This window comes from Lissotriton vulgaris, chromosome 1_1 (assembly GCF_964263255.1).
Source record: "Lissotriton vulgaris chromosome 1_1, aLisVul1.2, whole genome shotgun sequence".
In the NCBI taxonomy this organism is placed as follows: Eukaryota; Metazoa; Chordata; class Amphibia; order Caudata; family Salamandridae; genus Lissotriton; species Lissotriton vulgaris.
Window position 1 is genome coordinate 1,319,371,079 of NC_141685.1, and position 13,518 is coordinate 1,319,384,596.

The 13,518-nt window shown below is 48.4% G+C and overlaps 1 protein-coding gene across 2 annotated transcripts in view; it reads right to left on the reverse strand.

Annotated features, from left to right (window-relative positions):
- Positions 1 to 9,175: 9,175 nt before the first annotated feature.
- Positions 9,176 to 13,518, reverse strand: part of SMAGP (small cell adhesion glycoprotein) — a 264,474-nt gene continuing 260,131 nt past the window's right edge. For both annotated transcript variants that reach the window (XM_086965879.1, XM_086965868.1), the window contains exon 4: positions 9,176 to 9,712. In XM_086965879.1, coding sequence (XP_086822005.1) covers positions 9,537 to 9,712 — 176 coding nt within the window. In that variant the 3' untranslated portion in view covers positions 9,176 to 9,536. The remainder of the gene's footprint in view (positions 9,713 to 13,518) is intronic.

The following is a 13,518-nucleotide window of genomic DNA, read 5'->3' on the forward strand; positions in this document are numbered from 1 at the left end:
CATAGCCCGAATTTACTGGGCATTCCGGGGGCGAGGCATAGATCTACACCGTTTCCGGGATACCGCCAATGAATGGAAGCGTCTCTGAAGGAGTCAATTGTGACTTCTACATGTTTATAGTGAACCCCAGGGATATTAGGAAGTTTGCCGCCATATGGAAGAGGTCTACAACTGCCTAGTGTGAGGCGGTCTTCAACTCCTAGTAGTTGAGATACGGAAAGACAGGTACAGCTGAACTCCGAAGATGCGCTGCAACCAAAGCCATCCCTTTTGTGAACACCCAGATGGGTAGGGGGATACTGGTAAGGCAGCGACCCTTGACCCTATTCCAGGCAGGTTGCTCCCCACGCTGCAACAGCACCACCTGTTGTGCCCTTGTTCCCAAGTCTCTGCTGCTGCCTCTGCCACAAGTTCGAGGCCCTCCTCCACCCGAAGGCTACCAACTGCGCCTCATCCCTAGTGGCCTGTGGTAGGCCGTAGGTTTGTTCTTGTACCTGTATTTGCCTCTGCTTACTCGTTTTCACACTTGTATTTGTCTCTGCTTATTTGTTCAACTGTTCGCCTCATTCCGCCTCTCCCCTGCTTATTTACTTAACTGTTGGTTTTTTTCACCTATATTTGCCTTTGCTTATTTGTTTAACTCTTCACCTCATTCCTCCTTCCCCTTTGTATTTTGTTCCCTGTGCCCTTTTTTGCCTTCTGTTCTCGCCGTTCCTGCCCCCGTTTTCCCGCTGCTGCGTCCCATGCGGCCCCTCCTGCTCACCCATTCGTCCACTCGCCCCCCCCAGCTGCTCCTCCCTCCCACCTCATCTTCTTATGGCGCCCACTGCGCGGTTAGGAGAGCGACCCTTGACCCTATTCCAGGCAGGTCGCTCCCCACCCCACAACAGCACCACCTGTTGTGCTCTTGTTTCCAACTTGCTGCTGTTGCCTCTGCAGCGAGTTTGAGGCCCTCCTTCACCCGCAGGCTACCACCTGCGCCTCATCCCTAGTGGCCAGTGGTAGGCCGTAGGTTTGTTCTTGTACCTGTATTTGCCTCTGCTTACTTGTTTTACTGTTCATTTTTACACTGTATTTGCCTCTGCTTATTTGTTCAACTGTTCGCCTCATTCCTCCTCTCCCCTGCTTATTTGCTTAACTGTTCGTTTTTTTCACCTGTATTTGTCTTTGCTTATTTGTTTAACTGTTCACCTCATTTCCTCCTTCCCCTTTGTATTTTGTGACCTGTGCCCTTTTTTCCTTCTGTTCCTCGCCATTCCTGCGCCCGTTTTCGCACCGCTGCGTCCCCTGCGGCCTGCCCCCCGCTCGTCCATTCGTTCAACTCCACCCTCCCAGCTGCTCCTCCCTCCCACCTCCCTTCTGATGAAGGCTACTGTGCGGCCGCACAGCGGCCTCACCACTGGCGTGCCAAAGGCGCACCTAAGGCAAGCCCGTCCGCGTCCAGCCGCAGAACTCCTGGCCCCCACAAATGCCACGTCGCCCAGCTCCGCCATGATGCCAGCACCCTCAACGCACTCAACACCAGATGATCGCACACCTGCTTCCTGGCCACCCCGAAGCGCACCCATGGACCCTTTCTCCTGCCGGAACTGCAGCTTCACCAGCATCCGACGCCCAACCCGCCCACCTGAAAAGAAGAACCCAACTATCTCAGATGCATCCTTCTCAACACCCGCTCCACATGCAAGCACGCGTTGAACTCTGGGACCTACTCGACTCAACCTCCCCAGACGTCGCCTTCCTGATGGAGACCTGGCTGAACCCCTTCTTGGCACCTGACATCGCCATAGCCATCCCGGAAGGCTACAAGATCACCCACAGGGACCACACCAACGGTGTAGGAGGTGGAATCGCCATTGTCCACAGGAAGAGTCTCAGAATCTCGACCAACGCCGACGACACCCTCAGCACCGCCGAACACCTGTAATTCTAGATCCACACTGACCCCAACTCCACCCTCAGAGGAACCCTCGTCTACAGACCCCCCCGGCACACACGCCCTAGCCTCCACGGACTACATCCTCCTCGGGGACCTGAACTTCCATCTCGAGAACAACAACAACACCAACTCCACCAGCCTGATCGCCAACCTCGCCAACCTCGGACTCAGACAACTCGTCACAACACCCACCCACTCCACTGGCCACACTCTCGATCCATCTTCTCCGCAAGCTCCCACGTCTCCTTCAACCACACCACCAAAGTCCGCTGGACCGACCATCACTGCATCCACTTCACCTTCCGGAAACCCACCACGCACCACCGCACCCAACAGATCCCTCGCCGCTGCTGGAGCAAAATCATCAAAGACCAGCTAACCACTACCCTCGCCCGGAGCCCACCCGCTGACCCCATCGACCCTGACACCGCCACCCGCAACCTCAGTCAGTGGATCAACGACTTCGCCAACACCCTTGCCCCCCTGCTCAAGAAACCCTCCAACATCCACACCCGCAAAAAAGCCAGCTGGTTCACTGAAGACCTCCAGGCCTCCAAGCAAATCTGCCGAAAGCTAAAGAAGAAATGGCATCATGAACGAACACCGGACTGCCACGCAGCCCACAAGAAAGCCACCTGCAGACACCATCACCCCATCAGATCCGCCAAAAGGGCCTCCTTCAAAAACCGCCTAGACAACAACTCGCACAACAGCAAGGAGCTCTTTAACATCTTGAAGGAACTCTCCAACTCCAGCTCCAACACCAACGACATCCCACCTTCGCAATACCTGTGCGACGCACTTGCCATCTTCTTCCATCGCAAGATCGCAGACATCCACGACAGCTTCAACGCCACAACCACCCTGACGACCACTGAGACCCCCGCCCCCACGACCACTATCTGCCTCCACCGCCTGCTCTCCTGGACCAACATAAACGACGACGACACCATCAAAATCATGAACACACACAGCCAAAACCAACCTCCACGAAGGTATGAAAGTCGTCGCCGAGTGGATGAAGAACAGCCGTCTGAAGCTGAACTCAGACAAGACGGAAATCCTCATCCTCGGATCCACCCCCTCGGCCTGAGATGACTCCTGGTGGCCGACTGCACTGGGAACAGCTCCAACACCCACCGACTATGCACGCAACCTAGGGGTCATCCTCAACTCCACCCTCTCCATGACTAAACAGGTCAACGCCATCTCTTCCTCCTGCTTCAACACCCTCCTCATGCTCCGCAAGATCTAAAAGTGGAGTCCCACTGAAATGAGAAGATCGGTCACCCAGGCCCTCGTCAGCAGCAGATTGGACTACGGAAACACCCTCTACGCAGGAGCCTCGGCCACACTCCTGAAACGACTCCAACGGACCCAGAACGCCTCTGCACACCTTATCCTCGACATCCCCCACCGCAGCCACATCACACCCCACCTGAGAGACCTGCACTGGCTCCTTGTCAACAAGAGGATAACCTTCAAGCTCCTCACCCACGCACACAAGGCACTCCACAACACCGGACCAACGTACCTCAACAATCGACTCCAGTTCTACACCCCCACCCGCCAGCTTCGCTCTGCCGCCCTCGCTCTCGCCACAGTCCCCCCCATCCGAAGAGCAACCTCCACCTCGCCATCAAGACCTGGAACACCCTCCCCACCCACCTACGGCAGACCCAAGACCAGCTGACCTCCAGAAGACTCCTCAAGACCTGGCTTTTTGAGCAGTAGCAGCATTCCTCCCTTCCCCCAGCACCTTGAGACCCTCACTGGTAAGTAGTGTGCTTTACAAATGCTCTGATTGATTGATTGATTTATTGATTGATTGAAGGCTAAAAGGGAGCTCTACAAACTGGAAATCTTGCCATCCCACTGTGAACTGCAGGCAACACCTGTTGGCCCACAGGACGGGAATATGGAAATATGCATCCTGCAGGTCAAACACTACCATCCAGTCTCTGGGATTCAGGACAGACAAGACATGGGCTAGCAGTAGAACCTTAAATTTGTACTTCTGCAGGTCAGGGTTGAGAGGACAGAGGTCTAAAATAGGACGAAGGCCTCTATCCTTCTTTGGCACAAGGAAGTAGGGGAGTAACACCCAAAACTACTTTTGAGGTCAGAACCCTCTCTATTGCTCGTTTGACCAAAGGCACTGATGGGAATGGCAGCTGCAGGAGAGTAGAAAGAAATGGAGGGTGTAGCCTAGGTGTCTCGAACCAGATGATCGCAAGCTACTAGTAGCTCTCAGACACCTTTAGAGTAGCTTGCAGCCTTGAGTTCATTATTAAATAATCACAGGTAAGGGCCTGCTAAGGAGTGGGTGTTGAAAAGGACATACTAAATCATTTTTGCAGTTGTGGTTGCCAAAGGGATAGGGATCGCAAGTTGTCCCTGCTGCCATGAACTTTGTCTATGGATGCTGTGGCTCGGTCATGAAATGGCTGAGCAGGCTGTTGTGCCAGGGGTGAGTCTGTTGTTGGCAGGATTGGACAACCCTAGTGTAATCAGGGAAGGAACAACACTGCTGAAGAATATGTCTAGCAGGGACAAATGACCCAGGGAATGCTTTGTGGCCAGTAGTTAATTTGTAAAAAAAATAGGTGCTGGTCCCTCGTCAGGAAGCCACTGCAGCTTGCACCACCCATCACCTCTACCAGTGCTGCCAATAACAGCACTAACACAACTTCTACCATCACATATATACAAGTGTGACAATGCAGACTATTCCAGGCACCTAAAGCTATAAGGATGGTTTGGGCAGCAGGTATCCGTCATTTTGAATGTATAGTGAATTAACAACTGTTGTGCTAATCTATAAATCAGACAAACAGTACCACAATGTGGCAGACTGTCATAAGTGCTGGTGTTGACAACTAAGTGCAGGCGCATAGCACCAAAAACCACTGGCACAAATTAAGCACTGTCTGTGGCATGACTCTCCTTAAAGCATTCCAGGCCTGAGTCTGCTTTCTCCTCAAAAAGGTCCCATAAAGAATGACTGTGGTGGTCAAAAATGTCCATGTGCTTAGACTCATGGGCAGGAGGTGTCGTCGGTTGTGGAAAAGGTATAAGGGTTGAATCTGCCGGAGAATGCCTAGACCACCAGGCTCTCTGGCGTGGGATGTTGCATTAAAAAGACAGGATTGCCTGGTGCAAGTCTATGTCGATGAGCTACCTATCTGTTGACTGGGGGCCCAGAGAATGACTTTACCGAAGTGTTTACAAGGGTATCCATTAAGGCTTCATTCAATGGTAAGAGAGGTTCAGCAGTTACCGTGCCAAGCAGAAGAATCCCTATCAGGATGTTAGTTTTGACCTCCACTGTAGGGAGCTTAAGGTCAAGGACCCCTACTGCCTGCCTTATGACCATAGCAAAAGAGCCACTCTCCTCAATAGCAGGACCAGGGGGAGAGACAAACTAGGAGCCTGGAGAAGTGTACAGATCCCTGAAATCCTGCATTCAGCATACCAAATGACCCAATTTATTGTGGGGCAAATTCGTCCCCACCACAGAATTGTTACTGTCTAAAAGTGATCCAAAGAGTTGGGGTGGGCAGTGAATTCCACTCCGCTAGCGGAGTTCACGGAGTTTGCCCACTGCGAGATACTGTAGCGGAGTTTACTGTTCCCCATCATTATCTCCAAACAAACCTCTTCTGTTCTGAATGTCTCCGAATGCAACATATTCTGCATGCAATATGATAACATAAATTTGGTCACCTGAGCCCCGTCTTCTTTAATTTGTAGACTGGCACCCATGCACCATACCCGAAAAAGAGTACTCGAGGAATATGTGCCACACCAATACACCAAAGCGCAATGCAGACAGACACATTGTGAGGCCGGTCTAAGTGGAACTTCAATTCAGGCCAGGTGGTTCTCGGCGGTGGATGGTGCAGCAGAAGCTGCTGAGAAGCAGAGTTAGAGTTCAGTCAACTCCAGCATCCGGCCAATACACCTCCAGTCCTGTTTGGCGCTCAGTGTTTAGGGTGACCCACCAGAACTGCCTCGTGATTAGGGCAAGCAAGGCCAGAGTTTGGGGCACCCAGGACCCAATTTTATTAGAATGGCACCATGTCATCCCTTATCATTGGCAGAGCTCGCTGCGTTGGAAGGTCTCAGCCATACATGTTGAGGGTTGTAAAGTTCTTGACCCAGCTGCGTGGATCGTTCCGGGGCCTTAGTTGAAAAAAACAGCATATTTTCCTTCCAGCTTCCAACTTTTCTTTGGCAAATGTTGATGATGCTTGACGTCGTTTGGTGCTCGCTTCACTCTCGAGCGATGACTTCACCAGAGCATACCGAACGTACATGGCAGCAGCATGCCTAAAATGTGATTTTATCACATAGGGTGAGGGATTGAGAGATAAAGCAGATTTCTGTCTCAAAATCCTAGAAATGTGGACAACTAGTAGTAGAGCTGTTCGGGCTGTCAGGCACATACAGAGTAAAGTTAACTAGAGCAAATTCTACTCTGCCCACACGCTGAACTCCGCGGAATTTGGTGGAGTTTTTCAGTAACTCCACAGAATTCCATGGAGGGAAACTCAGCAAGTTCCGCCCAGCCCTTCCAAACAGCTGATGTAGAGTATGAGCTCTACTGTGGGGTAAAGGCAAGGCAACGGAGTCCAAAGGATTCGATATAGGCTGCTTTTCAGTGGGGCCGCAGCACGGCCTTAGTCAAGGATGAGTCGAAGCTGGATCAGAGTAGGAGACCCCTATAGGTAATGGCTCCACTTCAGGCGCCGGTATCGGTGTTGATGTAAAAGTAACCATTGCAGGGAGTAGCGCCAGAACCGAAGTCAGCACAGATGCCAGTGCGGAACGCAATGTTGTGTCAACAGGCATAGATGACGCAGAGGGCAAACCTGCTGGTAGGATCCTGAAAGGAGGCCTCTACAAATCCTAGGGTTATGAAGGTCCACCAAAGGGAGCTACAAGCATGCCAAATATGCACATTGTGACCTCCATAAAAGCCTCTGTTTGTACCTACATCGATGACGGGCCTGGAAATTCAGGTTCACCAGGAGAAAATGTTTGATTAGCGCATCAATCTGCTCTTTAGGAGTTCCAGACCAGATCGAGAGTCACGTTGACCCCCAAGTGCCCTCTCTGGAGTTCAAGAGTGGCAGGAAGGGTTGACTTCTTGTGCTTCATTTTTGACTTACTCTAACACTTCGACCACAACAAGGCCCTGCCGTGGGAAAGACTACGGGCATGAGACTTTCCTTGCAACTCAGACCAGTCATGGTATACAGTCTTCTGATTCATGGTGATGTAGAGTTTCACCTTGTGGTCCTGGATGCCCTTCAGGTTGATCTGGGCACATTCATAGCCAATCCTGGAGTCGTTCTGTGACCTCAGGCCCCACAAACATATCTCCTGCTGACCTGTCACTGACATTTCTATGAGACAGTCTCTACAAAGTCTAAACCCTATTGTTTTAGAAGCTGACATATTTTCTTGCACACTGGTAAAGACTATGGGCCCGATGTAGGTAAATCGAATTTACCACTTCTAAAATACCGAATCATACCGATTCAGTATTTAATAAGTGGTAAATTAGAGGGGGTGAAATGTAGGTAATTCTGATTCGGTAAATACCGAATCTGTAAGATTTGGTTTTTACCGATTCTGTAAATACCGAATCGGTATCCCCCATTGATTCCTATGGGCCTTGAAGCCCATAGGAATCAATGTGGAATACCGAATCGGTATTTACCGATTCGGTAATTACCTATTCTTGCAAGGGTGCAGGGGGTGTCACTTTGACAACCTCTAGCACCCCAATTACAGGCTTGTGTGCCATGTGGGACACATACATGCCCTATGGGCATGTCTGTGTGTCACATGGCACAGGTGTGCATGCACAGATGTGCATGCACACCTGGATTCGGTATTTTACCACCCAATTGGATTGGGTGGTAAAATGCCGATTCTGAAAGCCCTGTGGCACTCTGACATGTGCCAGCTACATCTGCATTTACAGAATCAGTATTTTACCGAGTCTGTATTTACCGATTCAGGAATTTTACCGAATCGGTAAATACAGAATCGGTAAAATACCGATTCTGTAAATGCATGCCCTACATCTGAAAACCCTAATACCGATCGGAAACGGCCAAAATCGGCCGTTTCCGACCGGTATTAGGGCTCCTACATCTGGCTCTATATTTTGGAGAAAATTACTCAGCAAAGACAAGATGAATAGAGCTCTGGATCCATGTCTGAAGGTGCAGAAAGAAAGAAAGAAACTGACGTCAGCATGCCTCGGTGGCGTTTATATGTGGCTCCGCTCATTACTTACGGATCGGAACAGCGTTGACAAAGAGTTGCACTGCCCCTCCTACTAGCGCGCAAGAGTACTACTGTTGAAATCACGGATCCAATCTAATGCCTGGGGGAATATTCACAAGGTGAGGAATCTGGAGTTAGAATTATCCATCAGACGTAAATGTATGTGACTTAGAAATGGGTGAAAATGCCCTTTTCACATTTATATGTGATATACTATTTACCATACTTGTTGCTTTTGTTTAGCGCTTAGGCACTCTTGGGACTGCCTTAAAGTATGAATAAAAACATAACATGATAACAAATCTAAAGTACTGTTTTACATGTTCTTTATGTGTTGCAACATCAAATTCAAGAGTTTGAAATACAAAGGGTAACAACATAAAGAATGTACGTGTTCTTTAAAGGGATCTTTTCATTAATTAATGTGTGTTTCACCATTGCCCAACAGGTATATCCAAGTGCATGAGGACAGCTGCAGAAAGAAGGTGCATTGTAGGGGGCAACAGGTGTTATTGCTACTGGTCCTATAAATGGTGAAAAGCATTTGTTAAATATATATCTGGCTTGTTTTGCCAGGCGTTGTGTATGTGCAGGTGTGGGTGAATGCGCATGTGCTGGGAAGGGTTTTCTGAGGGAGGGGTGTAATTGCATTTATGACTTAGCCAATAGAATCTCTAGGGTCAGCCTTCACCTAATTAAATCTGTGTGCTTTGCAAAAGGTGCATCAAGAAGTCACACTTTCTGCTAAAAATCTATTTCCGGGTCATTTTTCTCACAATTTAAAGTAATTCGTTTTTACAAGTCCATGGTCCTCAATCTTCGTTTGAGTTGTAATGCTGCAGGAAGCATAAACTATGCACATTTACTATAGAAAATATATGGGTGATGTGTATATTAAAAACAATAGTATTCCTCATATAATACACTCAGGGAAATAGGAAAGTTCTCTCTTTAATAGTTAACCAAATGAACTCTAAATCCCAGCCTACATTTAGATTCTAAAAACTCAAAAGAAAATGTAAAAGCCAAGACATGATTATCATCTTTTTGCCATTCAATGTTACAGTGCGATATTTATATTAAAAACACTGCATTTTGTTTAAAAGTCCTAATTTTATAAATGGAGACTGTAGTTGTATACTTGAATTCAGTGTGATAGGAAAAGCAGCAGGCTTCTAGACTTCAATAGCTTGCGATGAACGACCTCTTTATCCACAGGAAAGAGCAGAAACTTCAATAAATAAAAGTGTGGGCACGGAAAAGGCCCAAGTGTCCGCTTGAGGTACCAGTTAAGTTACATGTAGTACTCCTCCTTCTCTGCGCGTTGCGTGTTGTTCTCCATCTGAAGAGCCTTGTTGGCTTCTTCGTCCTGTTGCTCGTTGGTGACGTAGCTACCCTTGTGCTTGTACAGGTAGACGATGATGATGACCATAACGGTGAGCAATGTCACAAAAACCGCAGCGATAACCCCTAATAACACAAAAACAGACAGACAGCAGAAGTTAGGCCTCGGTTTCGGGCTGCCAGAGATATATACTAACTTTGAATCAGATTTTTTTCACATGCCCGAATTTATAATAGCGGGCTGGTCTACTAAAGCATAATCTGTACTAGTAATTTTGAGTACATTTGCTACTACTATTGTATTTGTGAGCCAGATGTATTATTGATCCGTCCGGTGTTTCTCAGCACCATATGTGCGGTCTATAAAACAAATTGGGCAATTCTTTACTCTGTTGCGGATTGATACATCTTGCACAGCGCAAAAGTTGTTAAGCTATAATGAAAACGTCCAATAGCCGAGGTGTAGGTTACAGATAATTGTATTGTGATTGCATTTATATAGCGCTTACTACCCCAGACGAGGTGTCAAAGCGCTTTTTCGGCCAGTAGCACGCTACTCCAGGACCCATAGAGGATTAGTGTTGAATTAGTATAGTAAAACATGCAAGTACATTTTAAGTGGTGGATAGGTTAGTCAGTTATTTGGAATGATAGCAGAAGGATAGAGGAGGAAAAAAGGTTTGCATTTATTTAGCACTTGTTACCCCTGATGAGATGTTGAAGCACACTACTCCGGAAGCCCATAAAGGATTAGTGGTGAATTAATAAGGTGAAATATTAAAGTAATTTCAGTGGTGGATATTAGTCAGTTATTTGGAGTAAGAAGGATAGCGGAGGGATAAAAGGGGAAGAAAGGTTTGCATTCATATAGCACTTGTTACCCCTGATGGGTGTTGATGCGCTGTAGCCACTCCGGAACCCATAAAGGATTAGTGTTGAAAATTAGTATAGTAAAATATGAAGTAATTTGAGTAGTGTGTATGTTATTCAGTTATTTAGGTAGAGAAGGGCAGGTGACGGAATAGAAGAGGGAAAGAGGTTTGCATTTATATAGCGCTTGCTTCAAAACCCCTAATGGGGTTTTGAAGCGCAATTAGCATGCTACTCTGGTTTTAAATGGATTCAATGTACTGTATTTTATATTTAGAAAATCAGCAACACTGTACATTTTCTTATGAAATCCCCTTTTAATAATTGCCATATGAAATATTCTTCTAAAAAAATTTAAGATGTGGAGTTTATAGGTATTTTCGAAGTTGTTATGGTTTTTATTCACTGAAACAATAAAGTCTTTCACCAAGCTAGCAAGCCGGACCTTCCAAAGAAGAGCTCCCTTGCCCCTTCCATCCAAGGATCCATCCACTCATCCATCCCATCCATCACCCGATATCCACCACTCCACCTCCACACCCTGTCATCCACTCACCCATTCGCCACTCCCTCATCACTCCATCCATCCATCGGGCCACTCCCTCCCTCCATCAATTCATCCAACGTTTGACCCATCTATCCTTTGACCCACCCAGCCGTCCTTTCAACCATTTATCCACCTATGCATTCTTTCACCCATATAAGCATCCTTTCACCCTTCCACCCATCCTTTCATGCACTCATGTATCCCTTCACCCATCCACCTTTTTACCCATCCTTTCACCCACCCACACATTCTTTCTCCCATCCACACATCCTTTAAAACCTTAACCCTTCCACCCACCCATGCATCCTTTCACTCATCCACAAATCCTTTCACCAAACCACCTTTTCACCCACTGACACATTCTTTCACCATCCACATTTCCATCCATCCTTTAACCCATTCACCTTTCATTTCACCCATCCTTTCACTCTTCACCTGCCCTTTCACCTCCTCACACATCCTTTTACCCATCCGCCTGTTCATCCCTTCACCCATCCTTTCACCCAACGATGAATTCTTTATGCCATCCACCCCTTCCTCCATTCACCCATTCATCCTTTTAACCTTCCACCTTTTCTCCTTGCCCTTGCAACACAGTTATCTAGGTGAAAGGTCAACAAAACAGCTAAAAAACATTTTGTTCCTTTTAGCCACATCTCCTGACACCTCCCACGCTTACTGACAACGCCCCCACTGCAGTCAGCACCACAGTTCCCATACTTTTTATGCATCAAAACAGCTGGTTGATTAGCACCTGTGCAGTGCTCAATCTATTAGCTATTATAATGGTTTATTGGTCTTGGTCGCATATAAGAATATTCATAGGTTCTTAGCTAGGATCTTAGGATAGCCCCACCAGGAGCAGCCTCCCTGCTTCTCAGCCCATATTCCAACTGACACTCCCAACCTCACAGCTTCTTTTGGTAATCCTTGAATGCAGATATAGAAGCCTGCAAGAGATAGGAGACCGTTCTTACAACCACTCTTCTTCAAAGTGACAGAGGCTGCAAGGCCAAACAAGCATTGGAAATGCAATAGGGCTCGCATTAGGAAAGTTTGAGCTATTGGTGTTATAAATCATTTTTTTTTATTTTTGTGTTTTTTTTTAATAGCTAAACTAATAGCTTTGTCACTTACAATGCCAATAGTTATAACTTTCGCAAATGTGACACCTAAAGCATTTGTAATGCAACATGTTTTGTATTGACGTGACTTAGATGTATTGATATTACAAACAACAATGGCTTTTAATTTTTTTAAATAATTAATACTTAAATAATGTATTTAATTTGTAATGGCAATAGCTTAAACTTTTGTAAATAACATCTGTGAAGATTATGTTCAGTGTTTTTTATTGTGACTAAAATCCAAGAACAGAAGTGAAATATTAACATCTTTTTGTGATTTGTAATAAAGCGTGAAAGCTTGAAAACAGCTTGAAACATTGAAAGAACATATTTGAACCAGTGATGCTGTGGTTGCGCTGAGTGATGCAGTGGTGGTGCTGAGTGATGCTGTGGTGGTGCTGAGTAATGCTGTGGTTGCGCTGAGTGATGCTGTGGTTGCGCTGAGTGGTGTGTGCCTCGGTGGAGCTGTTTGGTGGGTGCATTGGTGGAGCTTAGTTGGAGCATCGGTGGAGCTGTGTGGTGGGTGCCTCGGCGGAGCTGTGTGGTGGGTGCCTCGGCGGAGCTGTGTGGTGGGCGCCTCGGCGGAGCTGTGTGGTGGGTGCCTCGGCAGAGCTGTGTGGTGGGTGCCTCGGCGGAGCTGTGTGGTGGGTGCCTCGGCGGAGCTGTGTGGTGGATGCCTCGGCGGAGCTGTGTGGTGGGTGCATCGGCGGAGCTGTGTGGTGGGTGCATCAGTGGAGCTGTGTAGGTGGAGCTGTTTGGTGGGTGCATCGGTGGAGCTGTGTGGTGGGTGCATCGGTGGAGCTGTGTGGTGGGTGCCTCGGTGGAGCTGTGTGGTGGGTGCCTCGGTGGATCTGTGTGGTGGGTGCCTCGGTGGATCTGTGTAGGTGGAGCTGAGTGGTGGGTGCATCTGTGGAGCTGTGTGGTGACTGCATCGGTGGAGCTGTGTGGTGGCTGCATCTGTGGAGCTGTGTGGTGGCTGCATCGGTGGAGCTGTGTGGTGGCTGCATCGGTGGAGCTGTGTGGTGGCTGCATCGGTGGAGCTGTGTGGTGGCTGCATCGGTGGAGCTGTGTGGTGGCTGCATCGGTGGAGCTGTGTGGTGGCTGCATCGGTGGAGCTGTGTGGTGGGTGCCTCGGCGGAGCTGTGTGGTGGGTGCCTCGGCGGAGCTGTGTGGTGGGTGCCTCAGCGGAGCTGTGTGGTGGGTGCCTCGGCGGAGCTGTGTGGTGGGTGCCTCGGAGGAGCTGTGTGGTGGGTGCCTCGGCGGAGCTGTGTGGTGGGTGCCTCGGCGGAGCTGTGTGGTGGGTGCCTCGGCGGAGCTGTGTGGTGGGTGCATTGGTGGAGCTGTGTGGTGGGTGCATCGGTGGAGCTGTGTGGTGGGTGCATCGGTGG